At 38.4% G+C, this 25,706-nt stretch overlaps 1 protein-coding gene across 1 annotated transcript in view; it reads right to left on the bottom strand.

The window, feature by feature from the left end:
• Positions 1 to 25,706, bottom strand: part of cabin1 (calcineurin binding protein 1) — a 140,493-nt gene that overhangs the window by 84,457 nt on the left and 30,330 nt on the right. The window contains exons 18-23 of the mRNA XM_073819143.1: positions 25,561 to 25,673; positions 14,519 to 14,671; positions 4,097 to 4,303; positions 3,866 to 4,011; positions 3,303 to 3,564; positions 3,012 to 3,176 (exon numbers count right to left, since the gene is read on the bottom strand). Of these exons, the coding sequence (XP_073675244.1) occupies positions 3,012 to 3,176; positions 3,303 to 3,564; positions 3,866 to 4,011; positions 4,097 to 4,303; positions 14,519 to 14,671; positions 25,561 to 25,673 (1,046 nt within the window). The remainder of the gene's footprint in view (positions 1 to 3,011; positions 3,177 to 3,302; positions 3,565 to 3,865; positions 4,012 to 4,096; positions 4,304 to 14,518; positions 14,672 to 25,560; positions 25,674 to 25,706) is intronic.

The raw sequence follows: 25,706 nt of genomic DNA, 5'->3' as shown, positions 1-25,706 counted from the left end.
TCTGCAAAGCTACAGACAAATCCAAAAAGACTGCTGGCTGTAATTAAAGCAAAAGGTGGCTCTACAAAGTATTAAATCAAGGGACTGTTGACTGTTCAAACACTGTTATTCTAGTTTTTTTAATAACTAGCAGAACTGTTGTTTTTTCTTTTATTGGTTTGATCTTGTAAGACCAAGACTGTAAGCTGAAAAAGTTATTTGGAATGGGGTTTGATTTCAGGCTATATGACAAATAAAGTATATATTTCAAAGGGGTATGATGATTTTCTATTGGCACTGTATAAACACTGCAGTCGTACTCGGATGCATGCCAAAACAATCAGTCTGAAATTGCCTGAATAAGTTGGTCTCAGCCCAACTGGCAAAGAACTCTGAAGCATTTGGTTGTGGTGAGAAATCAATCCGATCCAATAGACCACCAAACCAAGCAGTAATACAGTTAATAGGAAATGTATTATCTCTCTCTCTCTCTATTTTTTTTTTTAATCAGGTTGAGCAGAAATGAAGGCTTATATACAGTCGTGGCCAAAAGTTTTGAGAATTACATAAATATTGGAAATTGGAAAAGTTGCTGCTTAAGTTTTTATAATAGCAATTTGCATTTACTCCAGAATGTTATGAAGAGTGATCTGATGAATTGCATAGTCCTTCTTTGCCATGAAAATTAACTTAATTAATAAACATAATTAATTAATCCCGAAAAAAAACTTTCCACTGCATTTCATTGCTGTCATTAAAGGACCTGCTGAGATAATTTCAATATCGTCTTGTTAACTCAGGTGAGAATCATGTCAGGCTGATTGGTGACTGGTGTGAGCGCATCTGCACGCAAAGTGAGGCAAAGACTTTTGGAAGATGGCCTGGTGTCAAGAAGAGCAGCAAAGAAGCCACTTCTCTCCAAAAAAAACATCAGGGACAGATTGATCTTCTGCAAAAAGTATGGTGAATGGACTGCTAAGGACTGGGGCAAAGTCATATTCTCCGATGAAGCCTCTTTACGATTGTTTGGGGCATCTGGAAAAAGGCTTGTCCGGAGAAGAAAAGGTGAGCGCTACCATCAGTCCTGTGTCATGCCAAAAGTAAAGCATCCTGAGACCATTCATGTGTGGGGTTGCTTCTCATCCAAGGGAGTGGGCTCACTCACAATTTTGCCCAAAAACACAGCCATGAATAAAGAATGGTACCAAAACACCCTCCAACAGCAACTTCTTCCAACAATCCAACAACAGTTTGGTGAAGAACAATGCATTTTCCAGCACGATGGAGCACCGTGCCATAAGGCAACAGTGATAACTAAGTGGCTCAGGGACCGAAACTTTGAATATTTTGGGTCCATGGCCTGGAAACTCCCCAGATCTTAATCCCATTGAAAACTTGTGGTCAATCCTCAAGAGGCGGGTGGACAAACAAAACCCCACTAATTCTGACAAACTCCAAGAAGTGATTATGAAAGAATGGGTTGCTATCAGTCAGGATTTGGCCCAGAAGTTGATTGAGAGCATGCCCAGTCGAATTGCAGAGGTCCTGAAAAAGAAGGGCCAACACTTTTTCGACTTTTTCTTTGACTTCTACTTTTTCGGCTTCTATGGCTCATGCCTCTTCAACTTGTACTTCGACTTTTTCTTTGATTTCTACTACTTTGACTTCTATGCTTCTACCTCTTCGACTTGTACTTTGACTTTTTCTTTGAGTTCTTCTTTAACTTACTATGGCTTCTGCTTCTGAACTTCTACTTCAACTTTTTCTTCGACTTCTGTGGCTTCTGCCTCTTCTACATTTTCTTCTACTTCTATTGCTTCTACTTCTACTTCTTTGATTTGTCCTGTGGCTTCTTCCTCTTTGACTTTTACTTCGACTTCTACTTCAAATTTTTTATGACTTCTGCTTCTTCGTCTTTTTCGTCGACTTCTATTTCTTCAACTTCTATGGCTTCTGCCTCTTCCGACTTTATTCTTCGACTATTTCTTCGACGGCTTCTGCCTCTTCAACTTCTACTTCTTCAACTTCTTCTATGGCTTCTACAGCTTCTGCTTCTTTGACTTTGACTTCTACTTCTTCAACTTCAAGTCTTGGAGTTTTACTTCTTTGAATTTTTCTATGACTTCTGCCTCTGTCTTTTTCTTCGACTTCTATGGCTTCTGCCTCTTTGACTCTTTCTACGACTTCTACGGCTTCTGTCACTTCGACTTCTATTTCTTCGACTTCTACTTCTTTGACTTCTTCTATGGCCTCTGCCTCTTCGACTTCTACTTCTTCGACGACTTCTATGGCTTTTGCCTCTTTGACTTCTACTTCTTCGACGACTTCTATGACCTTAAAAACTTTATAAACGGTAATCTCTGGCTTTCACTAACTGTTGTACGTGTGTTCATGAGATAATGGCAATCCAGCAGATGATGAAGGTCACAGGCATAGCATACGCTCCAATGAGAAGTAACGAATGCGGAAGCACAGAGGAGAGAGCAAAACAAAACACCAGTCATGAATTAGAAGTACAAAATGAGGATTTGTAAATAAAAATGTCTGAGGATTTTGATAAATCCAAAAGGACACTGGTTTTCCTGTTTCCTGTTCTGCTGTAAACACAACTTGGTTCTTGCAAGACTAGCATATTCTCACCTATGTCATCTGCTGGAACGACACTGCCATGAACGTGCATACGACAGTGGATATTTTTCTTACATAAATGCATCACTTCGCTTAAAAGAAGTTTGGAAGAGACAGGACAGAAAGTCTATGGTATTCATCTAAAAGAAGAAAGACATATACACCAAGGATGGCTTGAGGGTGAGTAAACCATGGGGTAATTTTAATTTTTGGGTGAAATATCCCTTTAACTTGTGGCAAAACAAGCTGAAAAGAAACTGCAATTTTGTAACTAATCAAGCTCCTGATTTGGAACAAAGCTAGCAATCTACAGGTCTGAAAACGCCATTAAACAACCCTGGTGATGGATGTCACACAATCTCAATCAGATTATCCACCAGGCCAGCTGTTGCCCAGCTCATCACCTTTTTATACAGCTGCAGGTAGTCTTTGGGTGGCATTTTGCGCTTCTCTGCAATCTTTCCAAGCATGTAGTGAATAAGCCACTCCTCCTCATCGCCATCACATCGTGAGGCACTCTGAAAGCACTGCGACGCAGTCTCCAACATCGAGTCTCTGCGCTCTTCCATCTTTAAACACAAACACAAATCCTAAAACACTGAGTCTCTTTATTTTTTTATTCTAATATTATGTTTTGTACACAATCACATCTCTCCTACTCTGAAAAGTGTCTTCATTTATACAAAAAGAAGTACCTGTTTGATCAAGTCAGGAGGAAGTTCTTGATTCCACTGTTTGAGCTGTCTGGAAGCAAAAGAATGCAAGGCATAGGACATCGTACCATACTCGATCCACAGAGAGAGGTTGGAACCGTCGATCTCCAGAGCGCGTTTGAAACAGGTCAGCACCGCCAGAGAGTTTTTCCAGATGGGTCCGTCACTCCTGAGCTCATTGGAGTTCAGTTTGTCCTGGATGCGACTGGCACGTGCCAGTGCCATGCCTGCCCATGAGTCAAACCTATAAGAGAGGCAGAAAAACCAAAGTCACCTACAGCTGAGCTCAATACTTTCATGTTAAAAACCCTCAAGTCTTCAGTAGCACGGGAATATTTGTATCAATAGCCAAAAATACATTGTATGGGTCAAAATGATGCCAAAAATGATGCCTAAGAACTTCATTTGGATAACTTTAAAAGGCAATTTTCTCAATATTGAGATTTTTTTGCACCCTCAGATTCCAGATTTTCAAGTAGTTGTATCACTGCCAAATATTGTCCAATCCTAACAAACCATACATCAAACGTAAAACTATCACAGACCTTTTGGGACACAGGCTGATGTCAAGCATGTAGAACTTGATGGCTTTCGACTGCTCTTTGTTTTTGAAGTGGTAGTCCGCTAGAAGGTAGTACAGCTCGTTGACCACAGGGGGCGCCGGAGAAGCTCCTTCTGGAAGCGCTGGCACCTTGGGGAAAGAGAATTGCTTTTAAGTGACAGATAAACAGATGAAAAAGATCTACTTGAAGGGATGAAAGTCGATGAGCTCATACCTTGAGAGCACCTCCTTCGATATAAGCAGACACGTCGTCTACGGAGAGTGTGGGGCCATCGTTACGTGGGATTATTCCAGAAAGCCTTTTAAGCAGGTTGGCAAGGTCAGCAGATACTGTGCTGGTTTTATAGCTGTCAAACTCTGGCAAGGTCTTGGGTTTAAAGTACTCAAACATAAAGACAGCATCATCCCAGTGGAGCTCCACCTAGATCAGACATAGACAGACAGAGAGAGAAAAAAACACATACAAAGATCAGAAGAAAAGAGGCAGAAAAAAAAGGGGTTGACCGATTATTAAGCATTTTTATTAGTGCTGTCAGAATTACTGCATTAATGCAGGTGATTAATTGTTCCAGTTCTCCTGTTTTTTTTTTTTTAAAGTCTAATAAATGTTAAAATTGATAGCTCTTAATTATACTGTAATGTTAAATATTGTTTAAATATTTGGGAAAAAAACAATTTCCTTGTTATACTCGCCTTGAGGCATAAAAAAGATGCCATAACAAATATTAAAAATATTCTGTCTTTATATTGTTTCTACATTAATTTGAAGATTGAATGTGAAATTATTGCACTTTAAATGTTAGGTAGGATTAATCACTATTAATTGCAGAAAAATTGTGTGATTAATTTGTTTTTGTTTTTTTAATCGATTGGCAGCACTCATTTTTATGATTATTGGTATCGGTCATTTTCAAAAACGATTTTCCGATAAAAAAATAATTTAAAAGCATTTAAAGAGCGTTTTTGTCAGAGCCCTTTTAAATTGCTGAAATAAGTATTTGATCTCCTATCAATCAGCAAGATTTCTGGCTCCCAGGTGTCTTTTATACAGGTAATGAGCTGAGTTTGTTACCTGTATAAAAGACACCTGTCCACAGAAGCAATCAATCAATCAGATTCCAAACCATCCACCATGGCCAAGACCAAAGAGCTGTCCAAGGATGTTAGGGACAAGATTGTACACCTACACAAGGCTGGAATGGGTTACTAAACCATCGCCAAGCAGCTGAAGGTGACAACAGTTGGTGTGATTATTCGCAAATGGAAGAAACACAAAATTACTGTCAATCTCCCTTGGTCTGGGGCTCCATGCAAGATCTCACCTTGTGGAGTTTCAATGATCAGTGATGAACAGTGAGAAATCAACCCAGAGCTACACAGGAGGATCTCGTCAATGATCTCAAGGCAGCTGGGACTATAGTCACCAAGAAAACAATTGGTAACACACTACGCCATGAAGGACTGAAATCCTGCAGCGCCTGCAAGGTCCCCCTGCTCAAGAAAGCACATGTACATGCCCGTCTAAAGTTTACCAATGAACATCTGAATGATTCAGAGGAGAACTGGGAGAAAGTGTTGTGGTCAGATGAGACCAAAATCCAGCTCTTTGGCATCAACTCAACTCGTGTTTGGAGGTGGAGGAACGCTGTCTATGACCCCAAGAACACCATCCCCACCGTCAAACATGGAGGTGGAAACATTATGCTTTGAGGGTGTGTTTTTCTGCTAAGGGGACAGGACAACTACACCACATCAAAGAGAAGATGGACGGGGCGATGTACTGTCAAATCTTGGGTGAGAACCTCCTTCCCTCAACCAGGGCATCGAAAATGGGTCATGGATGGGTATTCCAGCATGACAATGACCCAAAACACACGGCCAAAGTAACAAAATAGTGGCTCAAGAAGCAGCACATTAATGTCCTGGAGTGGCCTGGCCAGTCTCTAGACCTTAATCCCATAGAAAATCTGTGGAGGGAGCTGAAGGTTTGAGTTGCCAAACGTCAGCCCCAAAACCTTAATGAATTGGAGAGGATCTGCAAAGAGGAGTGGGACAAAATCCCTCCTGAGATGTGTGCAAACCTGGTGGCCAACTACAAGTAACATCTGACCTCTGTGACTGCCAACAAGGGTTTTGCCACCAAATACTAAGTCATGTTTTGCAAACGGGTCAAATACTTATTTCACTCATTAAAATGCAAAGCAATTCATAACTTTTTTGAAATGCGTTTTTCTGGATTTTTTTTTTTGTTATTATAGACTGATCATATCTTTGTCCGTGGGCAAACATACAAAATCAGCAGGGGATCAAAACTTTTTCCCTCACTGTCCCAACTCAAAATATCGGTTATTGGTCTACTTGATCTGTAATAACCGTTATTAGCATCGGTCAACCCCTAGTATCAATACCATGTAATCAGGGTCCAAAAAAGATTATTATTATTTTATTTTATTACATTAAGATTTAATTTTAATTTAAGTTTAGTTACATATTGTTGTGCTACTTTCATTATGTATTTATGTATTATTTTGGCTATTTCTATACAGCTTGAATTCATTTTTATTTTAGTTTTAGTAATTTGACTACCTCATGCATATTTTATTTTAGATTTCATTTAAGCCTTTTTGAGTTGAAAATAATAATCTATTATTTCAATTTTACTTAATTTCAGAATTTATTCCAATAACCGCTATTATACTAACAATAGTTTAATCTACGTTTTAATTAAGAATGACAACACTAACATTAACATTAACTTTTTGCCACCTATTAATTATATATTATTAATTATTATATAATAATATATAATTAACCTATTAACCTGCCGGCGAACTGAGATTTTACCAGCCATAAATATTTCTTACAAACCACAAAACTGTATATAAAACATTTTTATTATTACATTTCATTTTTTCCACATAACAATACGGTTCATTAGTCAACATTAGTTAACTACATTAGTGAACATGAATTAAAAATGAACAATACTTTTACAGCATTTATTAATCTTATTTTAATATTATTTGTTAACATCAGTGAATGCACTGTGAACTAACATGAACGACTGTATTTTTATTAACTAACATTAATAAAGATTAATAAATAGTGTAATAAATATATTGTTCATTGTTCGTTCAAGTTAGTTAATACATTAACTAATGTTAACATTGATAATGTTAACATTAGTTAATGGTAACAATCCTAATTTTGTCTCTGGCAATGTGATTAAAATTTTTTAAAGATTTAACATCAGATTTTACCATGCTAATTCCGGTCACTGCATGTATGTCAAGGAAATTTTGCAAATGGAAAGTTTTAGCTGGGGATTTCTGTCAATCTGTGAGTGAGAATAGACTCTTTTGTCCCCCCTCAGGAGTAACAGTAATACGAACAAAGGCAGGCGTACAGTAATATCCTGCACACTATGATTTTTTTTCATTACCAGATCTATTTGACTACACTGACGAGTGACAAAAGACAGAATTATCACTTATCCTCCCAAACAAAAAGCTATTTTCCCACTGGCATTATGACAATGCCCATGTTTTTGGGGAGAAATGATCCGAACGCCTATAACGGGTTGTAAAATTGTGCTGGTTAAGAGAATAAATTCAGGATGAGTTATAGATTGAAACCAGCTAATTTGATCAGAAAGCCAAGATAACAATGATTTTGAAAAGTATGCTATGCTCCCGTTTGTGGATTACACACTAAATTTACCCAAATTTAAAGACTAAAGTGTTACGAGCCCCTGCTCTTTCTCTCATTGTTTCTTTCCTGAGTGCAGCTGCTAATTGGATGGGGGCGGAGACTAGCACACACACCTGAAGCCTCTGCCTATTTAAGAGCTGCTGGTGGCACTTCAATGGCGGCTTGCCCTGGGAACTCTGTTTTGTGTTTGATTTTGGGTTTTGTTTTCCTTATTTTCTTTTGTTAAAGATGGTGAGTGATTAATTGTTTAGTTATAACAGAGTACATAGAAAGCATAGGTAAGTGAGCTGACCCGGAAGACTTTCTTTGTCGGGAGATAGGAAGTTTTTCTTAACTCTTCAGTAAGTTGTAGTCTAAATTAGTTAGCTCACCAATCCTTATTTATGATTTAAGTTCAAGTGCATTTCTTTTTGTTTTCTGTTTTGGTCATATTCTCTTACTTTTACAATAAAACTTTTAACTTTTTGCTCCGGCCACTGTTGTTTTTGTTGGTTTTAGAATGGCTCTTATGTTGGTCCCTAAATGGGTCGTAACACAAAGTCAAAAGTAAATGTATTTCATTCCCTACAGTGAAGTACTGATAAAAAAATAAATGAAAATTGATTATTTAGCTAAGGTGGCAATATTTAATTATTTTTGTTCTCTTTTCCTCACACTGGTGCTGTACCTCACACAGACTGTGTGTTGTGTGCAGACTATGTTCAATATTTGCTAGGTGCCTGCAAAAACAAAAGCAGCATCTACACCACACAATCTGTTTCCTCCAGAGACACAGAAATAAGTGCAGAACACCTCGGTATTGTACTTTGGTGGAGTGTACAGCGTTTCCTGTGTACAGAGCAATGCTGCATAATGGGTGTGTGGGTGGCTAAATGATCAATGTGACTCTTGCTGCCAAAAGATAATCAATCACTGAATTATTGCTGAATCAGACCGCCAACTCATCCTAGCCAACATCCACCTACTCTCCTTAGCACAAGGACAGTTCTTGTTGTCTCTTTTTACAGCTTCTTACATAAAATGAGATACGCAGAAAACTTGTCATGTTAGGGAATTAGTGAAGTCAAAACCATTGACTTAACCACATTTAAAGTTAAGCATAATCATTATTTTGCGTCATTCAGTGATGTTTAGTGGGCAGAAGACGTTGAGTGATGGCACAAAGTATATTGAGTGAGATAAGGCACAGAAGAGCAAATGAATCAAGCACACTCTCTTTGACTGTCTTCGCTATCAAGCAGAATTGGGAAGTTGATTGAGTTTAATGAATTGAATCAAATGGATTGATTTTACTTCTGCTTCAGTCTAAATTGTTCCTAAATCAGCAGGGACCTGGCAATATAATATAATATCTAGGTCACGAATCAATAATACTGTCTGTGCCCAAAAAAAAGCACAATTTTCAATGTGCTTTCAGTTTGATAATGACAAAAATTATATTGCCATTTAAATGTTTTTGTGAGTAGTTTGTACTGTTGCTAGCTCATTTATTAAAAGGACAACTTAAATCATAGCTTAAAAGGTTATTGCACTCAAAAATGTAAATTCTGTCATCATTTTGGATGTCAAACAAGCATGTTTGTGCTTCTGTGCTTAGATGTTTATACAGTATCTCACAAAAGTGAGTACACCCCTTACATTTCAGCAACCATTTTAGTATATCTTCTCAAGGGACAATATTATAGAAATGAAACTTGGATATATTTTAGAGTAGTCAATGTGCAGCTTGTATAGCAGTATAGATTTACTGTTCTCTGAAAATTACACAACATTCAGCCATTATTGTCAAAATAGCTGGCAGCAAAAGTGAGTACACCCTAAGTGATAACAGCAGTATGTTGTTTAACCATGCAAAGCCACATGTCCTATTCATCATGTTTGTGTTTTTGTCTGCTTGACAGGACCATACAAAGTTGTGCATCTTGTATTAGAGCAGTTCAAATTAGGTGCTTTAAGTACAATGCTCTCATATAGATCAACAAAGTTGAGCACTCGTTCTGTGCGTCAAGTGCAGAAACAGATGCATGAGTGCTGCCAGCATTGCTTTAAAGGTTGCAGAAGTAGAAGGTCAACTTGTCAGTGCTCAGACCATACGCCACAGACTGCAACAAGTTAGTTTGCATAGGCGTCCTCCCAGAAGGAAGCCTCATCTGAAGCTGGCTCACAAGAAAGCCCGCAAACAGTTTGCTGAAGACAACCTGTCCAAGAGCATGAATTACTGGAACCATGTCCTGTGGTCTGATGAGACTATAAGATAAACTTGTTCGGCTCAGATGGTGTCCAGCGTGTGTGGCGATGCCCTGGTGAGGAGTACCAAGAAAATTGTGTCATCAGGGCTGCTGCTTCATTGAGGGAAACATGGAGTCCATTATGTACTGTACATTCTGAAGCCTTCCCTCCAGAAACTCTTCCAACATGATAACGATCGTAAACACACCACCATTGCACCTTGCTGAGGAAGGAAAGGAGGTGACCCATACTCGGAATGTGTGCTCTGCATTTAACCCATCCAAGTGCACACACACACACACACAGTAGTGAACACACACCCGGTATAGCTGCAGCCCCCGGGGGTTCGGTGCCTTGCTCAAGGGACTCACCTCAGTTGTGGTATTGAGGGTGGATAGAGTGCTGTACATTCACAATCCCTGCCAGACCTGAGACTCAAACCCGCAACCTTTGGGTTACAAGTCAGACTCTCTAACCATTAGGCCACGGTTGCTCCTGAAAGCTGAAGCTGCTGAAGGTGATGGGGTGGCCAAGTATGTCTCCAGACCTGAACCCTATTAAGCACCTATGGGGCATCCTCAAGCGTAAAGTGGAGAAGCACCATGTGTCTAACATCCAGCAGCTCCGTGATGACATTTTAGAGGCGTGGAAGAGGATCCCAGCAACAACCTGTGCAGCTCTGGTCAATTCCATGTACAGGATGATTAAGGCAGTGCCAGATAACAATGGTGCTAACACAATAAATTGACACTTTGGACAAGTTCACCAAGACCCGTTTCACACCGCAAGCGTGAGCAGAGCGTGAGCAGAGCGTGAGCGGCGCATATTTTTTTTCGGCGCCCATGTTAACAAATGAGTGCATTCACACCGGCAGCAGGAGCGTCGCGTGAGTCTCACGCTCAAATAAAGGAACAGTACACTTTGATGGCCAAAATAAATATGACTTCGCACAAAAAATTCTATAAAATGCATGGAACAAGCTTAAAATGCACATATAATACGCATGTCTAGTGAGTTTAACAAGAATCGTTATCAAAAGAAAATTAATCCAAAATATGTAGGCCTAGGCTACAGAAGATATAAATGTGTTATCTTCGAAGGAAAAGGCCTGGGTTGAAACTGCTTCTGCAGTTATCAATTTCATATTTACCTGTAATCAGTTTCATAGAGAAAAACTGATTACTAAATGCTTTGGAGCAGCTGCATGCTCTACAAACGCTTCCAGTGTGAATTCTCTTGTGAGTCTGCAGCTGCAGTAACGCTGTAGTTACGCTGACGTGAAGCTCACGCTTTGCTCACGTTTGCGGTGTGAAACGGGCGTAAGGGCGTACTCACATTTGTTGCCAGCTATTTTGACAATAATGGCTGTATGTTGAGTTATTTTCAGGGGACAATACATCTATATTGCTATACAAGCTGCACATTGACTACTAAAATATATCCAAGTTTCGTTTCTAAATTATTGTCCATTGAAAAGATATACTAAAATGGTTGCTGTAATGCTATTGTGACATACTCTATATGATTAAAAGCCTAAATGAAATCTTTTTAGCATATAAAGCAATCATGTATCTTCAGAAAACTAAATAAAGATTAGTTTTGGATTAAAACACTCAGTTCACATGAATGATTCTTATGATGTCTTTATACATTTGACATTTTTGGTTGACTTTCAATGGAGGGACAATTTTAATTTCTGGTCAAATACCCATTTAATGAGACTCTTTCTGGAGACTCTGAAGAAACACTTCTATGCTGCGACTGGTCACTATTAGAGGTCGACCGATATATCGTTCGGCCGATATATCGGACCGATATTTGCCATTTTTTTATATATCGGATATCCGTGTTTAGTAGCGATTTAAAGTCAGGCATGTCAGCGGGCAGCCCCGTGTTATTGGTGCGGTAAAACGCGCTGCTGTGAAGGACCCCAAGCCAAAACTTTTGTAAGATTCAATAGCAGTTCTAAGAGTTAAATGTAAGGCTTAAATTCCGTCCTATGGTCATATAATTATTATATATTACTAGTAAACTATGAAGTGTTGCTTTCACTTAGTGAAAGAAAAGCATAGAACCGTCGTGAACTGGCATAATGCTACAGCTGGTTAAAGGTTTGCTTGCAGTTAAGTTTAAGGACTGTAGTCGAAAACGATCAGCAGCTTGCTAACATATTAGCCCCAGTGTTATAAGTTCTGTTTTATTTTTCCTGTATTGGAGTCGGAGAATTTCACTCTGTGCATGGGGTGGAGAAGGCGGCGGCTCTCACAAACTATGCAGCGTTGCGATTACTCCGCCTCGAGACAGTGATGCACGGATGGTGGTTATATCCGCAGGTCTGGTAATAAAAAATTGCATTCTAATTGTGGGTGGGTCACAGGGTGGATGAGATAAATCAATAATGTAAACATTAACTACATTTTCTAAAATCTGAACCTGAGTTATGTGGTCAGGACCGTGGCGCCAGCTTCCTTTTAAATATATTTTGATGATTGCACGTCCTCTCAGTCACCTCAGATACTGTGAGTTTATACATATATGGTCACGTTCAGATGTCAGTAAACGTATTTTTTTTCAGCATGGATTTGGCTTAAAAGCACAAGTGATTAAGCCTATGTAAGTGTGCAGCGATGTGAAGATCAGCTGTTAAAATGAACCATCATATTATCGTGCAAAACTAAGAATTAGAATAATTGTAATAGGAAGATCGTGTGCGGTTTGCTAAATCAGAGAAAATATAGGTGCAGGTGGGTGGAAGGCAGATTACACCATTGCCTGATTTTGCTTTATTTTGTCGTCAAAAGTAAGATTTCACTCCCTTTTGTCGTCAAAAGTATTCTGAAAAAAGTCACAACTGAGCCGCTGTGCATCTCCATTTAAACAGAGCGCTGTTTCGTTTAAGAATGAACATGCATTTTTAAACGAATCTAGTGAAATGATTCAATTTTAGTGTGACATTTTAGCATGCAAATAAAGGGAAGAACTTCAAGATATCGGCCTTAAAAATCGGCAGCACATATCGGCCATCAGCTGACCCTGACCTCTAAACATCGGCTATAGAAAAACTTCTATCGGTCGATCTCTATTCACCATTTCTTATTTTCCTCCATGTCCCAGTTTGTACTATTCTAGACATTGTTAGTATTTCTCATGTTATTGCCTCCTTAAGATGAATCGCTTGTTGTATTCCTCAATTTGTGATCCTGGACCACAAAACCAGTCATAAGTGTCAATTTTTGCAAATTGAGATTTATACATCATCTGAAAGCTAAATAAGCTTTCCAATGATGTATGGTTTGTTGAAATGACAATATTTCTTGTCGAGATACAACTACCTGGAATCTAAGAGTGCAAAAAAAAAATCCAAATATTGAGAAAATCGCCTTTAAAGTTGTTCAAATTAAGTTCTTAGCAAAGCACATTACTAGTTAAAAGTTTTGTATATTTACAGTAGAAAATGCACAAAATATCTTAATAAAACATGACCTCTACTTAACATTCTAATGATTTTTGTCATAAAATAAAAATCAATAATTTTGACCCATACAATGTATTTTTGGCTATTGCTACAAATACACACAAGCCACTTAAGACTGGTTTGGACTTAAGAATGGTTGTAAGTCGCTTGGATAATGAATGCAAATGTAAAACAACATTCATTTTTATTTTGTTATGTGATATACACTATATTGCCAAAATTATTGGCACACCCCCTTTTAATGAACAGGTTTGACTACTTTAGTAATTTCCATAAGTACAAATCTTAATGTTTAAGCATATAATGATATTCTAGGGGATTGTGTTCTTTTATTTTTTTAGCAACAGCTTTGATCTATTCTAACATGACAATGATTCTGTGTTTAAGGTTTAGAAAGAATTTATTGATTCAGGCAGTGTAGAAGTAATTGACTGGTCTGCAGAAAGCAAAGACTTAATCTCAACTGAACACCTCTGGTGTGACTTTAAATGCAAGCCTTGAGCCAAAAACTCATGTCATTTTAGACACTTCCAAAACTGGTGCAAAAGAGATGAAAAAAACTATTTTTAAATTCATGAATGATGTTTCCATCTCTGTTGCCACCGTTTTGGAAGTGACTTTTTCTGTTCTAAAGAAGGGGGTGTCCCAATACTTTTGCCCATGTAGTGCATGTTCAAGTCATTGGTGTTTGGTGATGAGTTTTTGGCTCAAGGTCTGCATTTAAAATTACATCAGAGGTGTTCAGCTGAGATTAGGACTTTGCTTTCTGCAGAAGAGTCAAGTTCTTCTACTGACTGAATCAGTGTTTTTTTTTCTTAACCTTGCCTAATACGCAGAGGCATTGTCATGTTAGAACAGAAAAAGGTCATTTTTTCTAAACTGTTCCTATAAAAGAAGCACACAATTCCCTAGAATATTATTATATGCTTAAACATGAAAATTTACACTTACAGAAATTACTAAAGTAGTCAAACCAGTTCAGTAGAAAGGGGTGTCCCAATACTTTTGGCATTATAGTGCATTTCCAAGCAAAGCAGGATATTATATAGGATTGTATTAGAGAAGAATGCTATTTTACTTTGTCTGCATGGCTTTATTCTGATGAAAGACAAACAAACATTTATTATCTTGCATGCACTGATGAATTGTGCACATCAGCGACTTTCAGAAAGTTAATTGTGTAAAATATGCTTGTATCATTTGTCATTCTGTTTGAGGTACCTGTGGGGCAGAATGCTCCTCTAGGTATCGGGCTTTGCTCTTCTTGCTCGGGTAAGCGTACAGGCAGAAGAAACACTGCTCAAGTGCCGTCTCCAGATCTTCTTTATATGGCAGTTTCTCACGTCCTGAGAGCTTCTCCCGCAAAACACGCACCTAAAAACAGACACATTATCATTAGACAGCAGTAGGCCTTCGTTTTCAGTGTTAATTCAGACAGCAAATTTTGATTTAGTTTTAGTCATAGTCTTTGAACTAAAATGCCATTAAGTTTTAGTCATATTTCAGTAATCTGAACTGTTTTAGTCTTAGTCTAGTTTTAGAAAAAACTAGACTAAGAGTTTAAAATCTAATGGGTTTAGTTTAATGTATTTACAGTATAAAGCATTTCTTTAAAATGTTTAAGCTCATTATATAGTCATGCAGAAAACATTGATTAACCTGGTAATATAAATGATATATGGTTTGAACAAGACACAGATTTAACTGCTCTGACACATAACATGTCTTTATCTCAAAATTAAATAAAACAACTTCTCATAAAAAACAAGAACTTGGTCCCTTTTTTCAATAAAATGCCAATGATTATATAATTGCATTCTACTGTACAATGCATTCTTTATAGCAACATACATACAGCATGGGGGAAATAGGGTCAGCAAGATTTTCTTTTTTTTTTTTTTTTGGAAAGAAATTAGTGACAGTAAACATTTATAATGCTGCAAAATATTCCCATTTCAGATGAATGCTGTTTATTTTTATTTCTATTCATCAAAGAATCCTGAAAAAAAAAAATCATATTTCCAGAAAAATATGAAGCACCACAACTGTTTTCAACATTGCCAATAATAATAGAGTGGGGCAAAAAAAAGTATTTAGTCAGCCATCAATTGTGCAAGTTCTCCCACTTAAAAAGATGAGAGAGGCCTGTAATTTTCATCATAGGTATACCTCAACTATGAGAGACGAAATGAGAAAAAAAAATCCAGAAAAATCACATTGTCTGATTTTTAAAGAATTTATTTGCAAATTATGGTGGGAAATAAGTATTTGGTCAATAACAAAAGTTCATCTCAATACATTGTTATATACCCTCTGTTGGCAATGGCAGAGGTCAAATGTTTTCTGTAAGTCTTCACAAGGTTTTCACACACTGTTGCTGGTATTTTGGCCCATTCCTCCATGCAGATCTCCTCTAGAGCAGTGATGTTTTGGGGCTGTCGCTGGGCAACACAGACTTTCAACTCCCTCCAAAGACTTTCTATTGGGTTGAGATCTGGAGACTGGCTAGGCCACTCCAGAACCTTGAAATGGTTCTTCCGAAGCCACTCCTTTACCCGGGTGGTATGTTTGGGATCATAGTCATGCTGAAAGACCAAGCCACGTTTCATCTTCAAAGCCCTTGCTGATGGAAGGAGGTTTTCACTCAAAATCTGACGATACATGGCCCCATTCATTCTTTCCTTTACACGGATCAGTCGTCCTGGTCCCTTTGCAGGAAAGCAGCCCCAAAGCATGATGTTTCCACCCCCTTGCTTCACAGTAGGTATGGTGTTCTTTGGATGCAACTCAGCATTCTTTCTCCTCCAAACACGACGAGTAAAGTTTTTACCAAAAGTTCTATTTTGGTTTTATCTGACCATATGACATTCTCCCAATCATCTTCTGGATCATCCAAATGCTCTCTAGCAAACTCCAGACGGGCCTGGACATGTACTGGCTTAAGCAGGGGGACACGTCTGGCACTGCAGAATTTGAGTCCTGGCGGCATAGTGATTTTTGCTCACCGTTCTTGTGATCATTTTGACCCCACGGGGTGAGATCTTGCATGGAGCCCCAGATCGAGGGAGATTATCAGTAGTCTTGTATGTCTTCCAATTTCTAATAATTGCTCCCACAGTTGATTTCTTCACACCAAGCTGCTTACCTATTGCAGATACAGTCTTCCCAGCCTGGTGCAGGTCTACAATTTTGTTTCTGGTGTCCTTTGACAGCTCTCTGGTCTTGGCCATAGTGGAGTTTGGAGTGTGACTGTTTGAGGTTGTGGACAGGTGTCTTTTATACTGACAACGAATTCAAACAGGTGCCATTAATGCAGGTAACGAGTGGAGGACAGAGGAGCCTCTTACAGAAGAAGTTACAGGTCTGTGAGAGCCCGAAATCTTGCTTGTTTGCAGTTGACCAAATACTTATTTTCCACCATAATTTGTAAATAAATTCTTTAAAAATCAAGGCAATGGGATTTTGTCTCTCACAGTTGAGGTATACATGATGAAAATTACAGGCCTCTCCAAGTGGGAGAACTTGCACAATTGATGGCTGACTAAATACTGTTTTGGCCCACTGTAAATGTTTTATCAGCAGTAAATCAGATTAGAATGACTTCTGAAGGATCTTGTGACAATGAAGACTGGAGTAATGATGCTGAGACTTCAGCTTTGCATCAATTTTTGAATACTTTTTAGGCACCAAAAAATTGCCTCATTACCAGAGTATCAAAAAAATGTCTTTTGGTACCAAATTTCAATACATAAGGGGTTATTCTTGCGAACTTCAGTAAGCCAATAAGCATGCAGAAAGCTTAATGTGCCTAAATCAAGTGCTAGTGATTTGCTCTGTTAAGGCATAAATGAAAAACCCTACACTAGTGTGTTTTTTTATTTAAAACGGCCATTACTATTGCGTTTCAGAAAAGATCTCCATCCACACTGTAACAGCATGCTACATAAGACAATTTATAAGATTTAAACTACAATTTTTCCTCAAAACTCCTTTTAACCACCTTTGAGTGTTTGTTATAACTTCCCACTGCAATCTAATGTGTTTTGGACATTTAATGTTGCTGAAATATGCTATCTGTAGTCTTTTGTGTCAAATTATTGGCTACACCTGCTTAGAATTTTTTTAGCTATGAAAATAAGCAGAATCTCTTGAAAACCACATACAAATCATAAACTGTCATAATCATGTTTATTTGCTTCATGTTACATCCGTAGAAATGTTTTTTGACTTTCCAATGGATGCAGAAGTGTAATGCACGTTCATCAATAGAGACAAGGAGGGTTATGAGCGTGTAATATGATTGAGAACCAAGCCCTGAGGTAAAAAACTGCCTGTAGAGCTCTGAAACAGCAAGCCACACATCTGGAGAAAGTGTTCAGAAAAACATTGTGTTGCGTTAAAGGTTCACACAAGCATCTAGTCTCCATTACCCTTAATGAAAGAAGTTTGAAACAACCTTGACTCTTCCTAGAGCTGGCTTCCTGGCCAAAGTAAGCAAATGATGGAAAAGGGCCTTGGCTAAACTGGTGACCAAGAACCTGATGGTCCCTCTAGTTGAGTTCCATGATCATATATGCAGATGGGAGTAACTTACAGAAGGACAAACATCACTGCAACACTCTACTGATCTGGGCTTTATGGCGGCGTGGCAAGACCCAATCCTCTCCTCAGTGAAAACACATGAAAACACACTAGGAATTAAAAAAAAACAAACCTAAAGGTCCCTCAGACTGTGAGAAACAAGATTCTCTGGTCTGATGAACCTCAATTCCAAGCATCATGTTTGAATGGAACCAGGCACTGCTCATCACCTGCAGAGTACCATCCCAAAAGTAAAGTGTGCTGGTAGCAGCCTCATGCTGTGGGGCTGTTTTTTAGCAGCAGGGACTGAGGAACTCGTCAGAGTAGAAGGAACACTCAATGCACCAAAATAGAAATAGCATTCAGAACCTGAGACTGGGCAGAATGTTCACCTTTTAACAGGACATTGACCCGAAGCACACAGCAAGAGTGGCTTATAGACAACTTTGTGAAGCAAAAAGCCCAGAGTCTGGGCTGAAACCCAATCAAACATTTCTGGAAAAACCTGAAAATGTCTGCCAGACCCTATTCAAGCTGACAGAGCTTGAGAGGTGAAGAGGTGAGCAGAAGAATGGCAGATATGGTCAAATGTTGATGTGCAAATCTTGTTGCATCATACTCAAAAGACTTGAGGCTGTAAAGGTGCTTCAGGTAAGTACTGAGTTAAGGGTATGAATACTTATGCAATGCACTTATTTCAGTTTTTTTTTATTATTATTAATAAATGTATTAAATTGTGACAATTAATTTTTTGCTTTGTCATTATGGTGTATGGAGTGGAGATGTGGGGAAAAAAGTAATGTAAAACAGTTTAACATAAGACAGCAACATAAAACGTGAAAAAGGGGGTATGCAAAGGGGTATGAATACTTTCACATTTTCATTTTTTAAGGCATTGTATGAACAGCAAATGAGATTCCTCTGAGTCAGAACAATGATTGCGGAAGAGAAAACAAAGACAGTGCTGGAAGCAGCTATTTCTCATCAGTAAATCAGTGGAAAATGAATAGAAATGTTCATTCTGTCTAATATTTGTCTAAGTTCTTTGTTTTAAATGATGACGCACTAGTTTAAACGTACCCTAAAAAATGTGGAAACTGAAAACTATTTGAACTTTATTAAATCTATTATCACTGATTTATTGTGTTGCTCCTTTGAGTCTGTAAAAAACATCAACAAGCTGAAAAATTAAAATAAAGTTTTAATGTAGTCTTGTTAAAATACATATAATTGCAGGGCTTGACATTAAGCTTTGACGTGCTTGTCCGGGGCAAAAAAATGCCTTTTTTTGCTGTAAATTAATCTATTCTGAAGCAATAGTCTCATCGCTACTCTATAAGGTCTTACTTTAATCTGAATATTTGTGATATTTGCCTTAAATTGATTTCTAGGACACTTTTTAACTTTATTTTCCTAACCTTACTAACTGTATGTGTCATCATTCACATCAAATTCTTAAATTTTATCAATACATCAAATTAGAATAATTAGACTCTGTATGGTTACACAAATTAAATCAGTATGAACAAACTCCATCTTTCCACTGCACAGGAAAATCGAGCCTGCAACGAAAATGACATTTAAAGGAGAAGTCCGGTGTGATATTGACCTAAAGTGTATTGAATCATGATACCGAGTGTGAACTTACCTTGCATATCTCATCTCGGTTTGTGTCCTGCACTCCGAAATCTGGGGTCAGTTAGCCGATGCTCACAACAGGTTGTCAATGAGAGTGAATACTAGTAACCTGATAAGTTCCTTCCTGCTCGTCACTCGACTTATCGTGACTAAATTCAAGATGGCGGCGGCCGGTAAATTTCTTTCAGGTACTGTCTGTATAAATCTTTTTATAAATAAACTACCAGTGCTTTTTCTGAGTTCTCAATGTCTCGTTTTAAATGTCAAGGCCCTTGGAAGTCTACCAATGAAGTGTGGAGCTAGTTTGTGCCTCGTAAATGGCATAAAACATTGATTTATTTACATGGCTACTCCGATGCCCCATTCACTCTCATTGACAACCTGTTGTGAGCATCGGCTAACTGACCCCAGATTTCGGAGCGCAGGACACAAACCGAGATGAGATATGCAAGGTAAGTTCACACTCGGTATCATGATTCAATACACTTTAGGTCAATATCACACCGGACTTCTCCTTTAACTGTATTAGACTGTTTAATGAAGATAAGAGGTTCCAAAAAAATGAATTTACACAGTGAAATTGCAAATACATAAATATTGTTCTAAGATTAATATTTTACTTTTTTTTTTTTTTTTTTTTAGACATATAAATTAGGGATGCACCGAAATGAAAATTCTTAGCCAAAACCGAAAACCGAAAAAGAGGAAACCAAGGCCGAAACCGAAACACCTAAAGAATTATGCCAATTATTAGTACCATTGCATTTATGGCTATGACTGTGTACTAATCTTACTAAAATCAACAAGTACTCCTCGCTGCAGACTGTAGCGCGGTGACGTCAGGTACGTGTTTACCGCGCATGCGCAGTGTGACCTATGGTATGCCTGTGTAATTTGCATTACGTGGTGACGTTAGGTGTTTTCGTGTCGTGTGTGACGTAACGCGTCATTAAAACGCATGCGCATAACATAATACTCTTATAAAATGTAAAAGAATTAAAAAAAAACTAAGGTGAAAAAAAGAAGGGGAAAAAACAGTAATATGTAGTACAGCACAAATCCATGATTTTAACCATGTCTGAGGTAAAATTATATGGAATTATTTATTCTGTAATATTTGTGTAGTATTATATACAAGGTATTAACATTGTTGCACTTTATTTCATTGTGTATATTGTAACATTACTCTGCACCTTATATGTTCTTATTTTAACCTTTCCTCTGTCATGATTCTTGTTTATTTAGTATAATTATGGACATTTTTCTGTTGCTTTGGCAATTCTGCCTGTGGAATATTTAAGCCAATAAAGTAGTATTAGGTTAAATTGACTACATACAGTATATTTTCAGTGTCTACATCCCATTTTATGCATGGTGCCTCCAAAAAAACAAACTGATAACAGTGATCTTTTATTGCAAACAACAAAACAAAATATAATTGTATATACTGTGACGAGTTGGCTGCCTCCCCCTAATTATCATCACCACCCCGTCCCTTATTCGCCGCCCTTCTCCAGGCTCCCGACGGGAGTGGGTGTGTATGGGAGAGGAGAGTCGCGAAAACATCCCGGGCTGGCGGCGTGTGATGAGGAGCACGAGAACTGAATGAAGCTTCATCACCGCCGCTGTTTAAATGCAGAGCGCGCCTCTCCTCAGGAGACCGGTCTCTCCCTCGTGCATGCACGCTGGTGTCCTCGTGGGTCCAGGAAGGGTGCGTAGAGGGAACCAGCGCCGCCGTAGGACGAGCTGCCGGACCCTGCGGGTCTGGATGAGGACCGCACCCGTGACGGCTGACGGGCCAGGATGCCGGGCCGTTTCATCCCCCATAAGTGCCGCGTAGGCGGAGGAGGAAGATGCCGCTGAAGAAGCCGCCGCCCCTCGCGCCCCGGACCTGAGAGGGCGCCTTCACGATGAGGACACCAGATTCCCCGTTTATTTGGACACTTTTACCCCCTTGGACACTTGTTTTCTTTTACTTTCTGTTTAATAAAAGCCTCTCCGAGGCCTGACGCCACACCTACTATGTCTGTCGTTTGCTTCTCCCGCCACAATACATATATATTTTTATATATAATAATTAAAACTATAAACATGACACATGAGAACAAGAGAAAACAACAACAAAAATAGTTAAAAAAAGTTAATGAACATGCACATGCGCACATTGCGCAGTAACGCCAGTAAGTATGGCGCGCATGCGTGTTATAGACATACCATACGTCACTTTGCGCATGCGCGGTAAACACATACGTGACGTAGGTACCTGACGTCACCGTGCTACAGTCTGCAGCGAGGGGTGTCTCAAAATCAAGGCATTACAATTGCAAAAAATTAATATTAAAGTTTCAAAGAATAAATCAATTATATTAATTTAAACAATTATTATCAATCCAGTATTATATTACTTAACATATACTTTACTGCCTTTGCTTAATAGTTAAATTTTTTATAACACATTATCTTGTGGATCCATCAGTTCACATTTACAACTCTACGTGTTTCTCTTCCAGCAGGAGGCGCTGTCAGAATGGTAAACAAAGCAGCGCAGCAAATGACTTTGAAACATGCAGCGCTCATATTTATTCAATGGATAGCCTTTTGAAGTTTCATCAAATTAAGAGCTTTATTTAAGTCTTTCAAAAAAAACAACCCTTACATAATAGTAGGGGACTAAATTAATATCAGCATATGAAGTATAATCGTCTCTCATTGTCTCTGAGAGAATGCAGGTCAGATGCTGAAAGCACTGTCAGTTTTTACTTTCACTTTAACATATTGCGCAGTTTTCACGTTGCTTGTGTGCTATCCATTGGCTCACCTCCATGGTTTAAGACATAAATACTTATAAAAATACAGTATATAGAAAAGACATATCTTTAAAATATTGCGACGTAACACCAACATAAAGCCATTGTTTTTCTCTCACTGAAAGCCACATCTGTCTCTGCTCTCATCACTGGCTGCACGCACGACTGCAGACACACCCCCTCTTGACATTTCTGCATTACAAGTTTTGCAGATCGCTATCCATGGGTCTTTCTCAGATATACTGAAATACGCCCACACCGCAGACGAGTTGCTTCAGACAAGCACGTGCAGGCCGCGTTTTCTGTTTGCGTCAACATACTGTTTCGGCCGTGTTGTTTCGGTGATAAAAGTCTTTCGGCCGAAAAACCGAAAATGCCCTTTTGGGACATTTTCGGCTGAAAATTTTCAGTGGCCGAATATTTGGTGCATCCCTAATATAAATCTAAAATGTTGGAAAAATGCAATACCTTTAAATATGAAACCGAACCACCAATGGGTGGCAGTAAGTCACTGTCTTAATGAGAGAGTCACAGATTCAAGCAGTTCCTTCACTGACTCACCCGATTCATTAAAAAAATGCTAAATCATTCTGTACTGAAATACTGCTGTGTTGCTCGGAGATTCGCGACTGTTCTGCTGTGTCTTTGCTTAGAACTATTTTCGTTAGCAAAAACGGTTAATGATGTGTCTAAAATGTTAATATTAACTACTAGTTTATTGAACTACTGTTGTATAAAATCAATGTCATGTTTGCAATCGTAATGGTGCTTTTCTACTGCAGTATGTTTGTTCATGTTTGTTTCTTTGTGTGTGCTGTTGCGCCTATAGACCTTTTTCCTGAGTAAACGATGAGCGCCCACATTATGAATTGAATGCTTTTCTGTTCCGGGTTCCATAGGAACCCATTCAAATAGCGTCCATCTGTTTTTAATGTAGCTAACGTCCGCTGCCTCGTGTCATCTACACACTCATTAAAGTGAGGCACTGACAACTGACGGTCATTGCGACATTGCCAAGTGATGGCGCTATGGAGCCATGTGCTTTTTAACCCTCTAAGCGCCAAAGTCGCAGAATTGCGACAAGACGTCATACCCATTGAAATAGACTGTAGTTCCTAATACGGTGTAATTTCTCATTTGTATTCCTAACCACTAGATGGCAGACATGTAGTACTTCGATTCTAGACCAAAATTACGTCTTGTTCCTGTTCAAAGTATTGGAGGAAATCATAGAGAAAGTGAGCGATCTTCATTGATGCGGAAGCAGTACAGTTCATAGCGTAAATAGAGTAAATTGTCAGATTTGTGAGGAGAAAAGCACCAAACGGCTGATAAAAAGTTGTACCGTGAAGATGTGTTGCAAATGTTATTTGCTGATTGTGACTCTAAAGGGGAATATTTGTCTTTTGGAAATGACGATCGGCCGTCTAATAGACGCGCATCTCGCGGTACATCTTTGCGGAGCAGTTGTGCTGCTGTGTAAGACGAGAGTGTTCATGAAGCACAAACAAATAAAGCACAAACAAATGTTGCAAATGTTATTTGCCGATTCTCACTCTGAAGGGGAATGTTTGCCTTTTGGAAGTGACGATCGGCCGTCTAATAGACGCGCGTCGCGTCTCCCGGTACATCTTTGCGTAACAGCGGTGCCGCCGCGCACGACGAGAAGGTGTTTACAAAGCACAAACCAGCGATCATTTCGTCCCTTTGCCCAAAAGCAATGGGGGTGGCAGGGGTGAATGTGGTCATAGTGTACACAGGGGTATAGTAATATTCTAATAATTTAGTAATTTCTTCTGTTTTATTGTTGGTTTCCTCTATTCTCATCCATTTGATCATTTTACTACTATATAGTAGTGTAATATGTAATATTTTTGTTTTATTGTTGGTGTTCTCTTTTTTGATCATTTGGAATGAGGATAAAAAAAATAAAAACATGCAAATAAGTTCAAACATCCTTTTATTTCCTGAATATTACTTGTGAAATGATCAAACAGTTGGCTACTGTTCACATGCATTTTATTACTACATCGAATAGTAATATAGTAATAATTTTGTACTTTTTCCTGTTTTATTGTTGGTTTCCTCTTTCTGATTATTTGAAATAAGGATAAAAGACAAAAAAAAAATGAGCAAATAACTTCAAACATCCATTCAATATTTATTATTTCCTGAATATTATTATGAACTGATCAAACAGTTGGCTACTGTTCACATGCATTTTACTATATAGAATAGTAATAATTTAGTACTTTTTCCTGTTATATTGATGGTATCCTCTTTTCTGATAATTTGGAATGAGGATAAAAGACAAAAAATGTGCAAATAAGTTCAAACATCCATTCAATATCTATTATTTCCTGAGTATTACTGATGAACTAATCAAACAGTTGGCTACTGTTCACATGCATTTTACTATATAGTATAGTAATATAGTAATAATTGAGTAATTTTTCCTGTTTTATTGTTGGTTTTCTCTTTTCTGATCATGTGTTATGTGGATAAAAAGACAAAAAAACTAAAAAACATCAATTCAATATCTACTTTTTCCTGAATATTATGAATTTCAATAATGCCGCCCCCATGATGACGTCATAATATGCAAATTAGATGAGAATATTTACACCCCACATCAACTTTTGGTGATGCCCAACATTTTTCTAATTTACAGTAGATCTCTATCTTTAAGCCCTTTCAAGCCACAAGCTTTTGAAATCTTGATGTCAAAATACAGCATTTTTCAAAAAAAAACCTGGCGCCTAAAGGGTTAAAAACATTTGAATAGGTTTAACATTAGTTTATTAGCTCAGAATATACCCTAATTTGACTAGAAACAATGCAGACCGGAAATGCAAAGCATTCTTTCAGTTAAGAGTCGGACTTACTTCCGTGTTCAGGAAAAAGGTCTATTAGTGTTGATTTTCCGTGAGTCAGATAGGCTGCACGAGCTTGATACTTGATATTGCGCTAGTTATTGTTTGTAATTGATGTTTTAATCAGGTTACTTGTCCGGTCAGGCAAGTAAAATCCTCTTTCACTTGCCCTTTCACAAAATCCACTTGTCCCGGACAAGCGTTAATGTCGAGCCCTGTAATTGTATTGGGAAAAGTATCGCTCAGGAAGCGGTATCAAAGTCAATGTATTGGTGTTGATATTGAAAGGGTACCCAGCCCTGATCCCGATTACAGAAGCAGAGAAAGATGTTTGGGTATGATATTGATATTGCATGATACTCACGAAGAATTTGAGTATTGTGCCGTCAGAGTTGCAGCACCAGGAGCGACGGCCCAGGCATTCATGCGCCGTGTTCAGAAGCATGAGGGAGGAGGGCAGCAATGGAGTATCATCCTCTACAGGACACAAACACACACAGCTGTCAACAA

Source organism: Garra rufa, chromosome 15 (assembly GCF_049309525.1).
Source record: "Garra rufa chromosome 15, GarRuf1.0, whole genome shotgun sequence".
NCBI lineage: Eukaryota > Metazoa > Chordata > Actinopteri > Cypriniformes > Cyprinidae > Garra > Garra rufa.
Note: the sequence above shows the minus strand (reverse complement) of the source record. Positions and strands in the feature narration are given on the sequence as shown.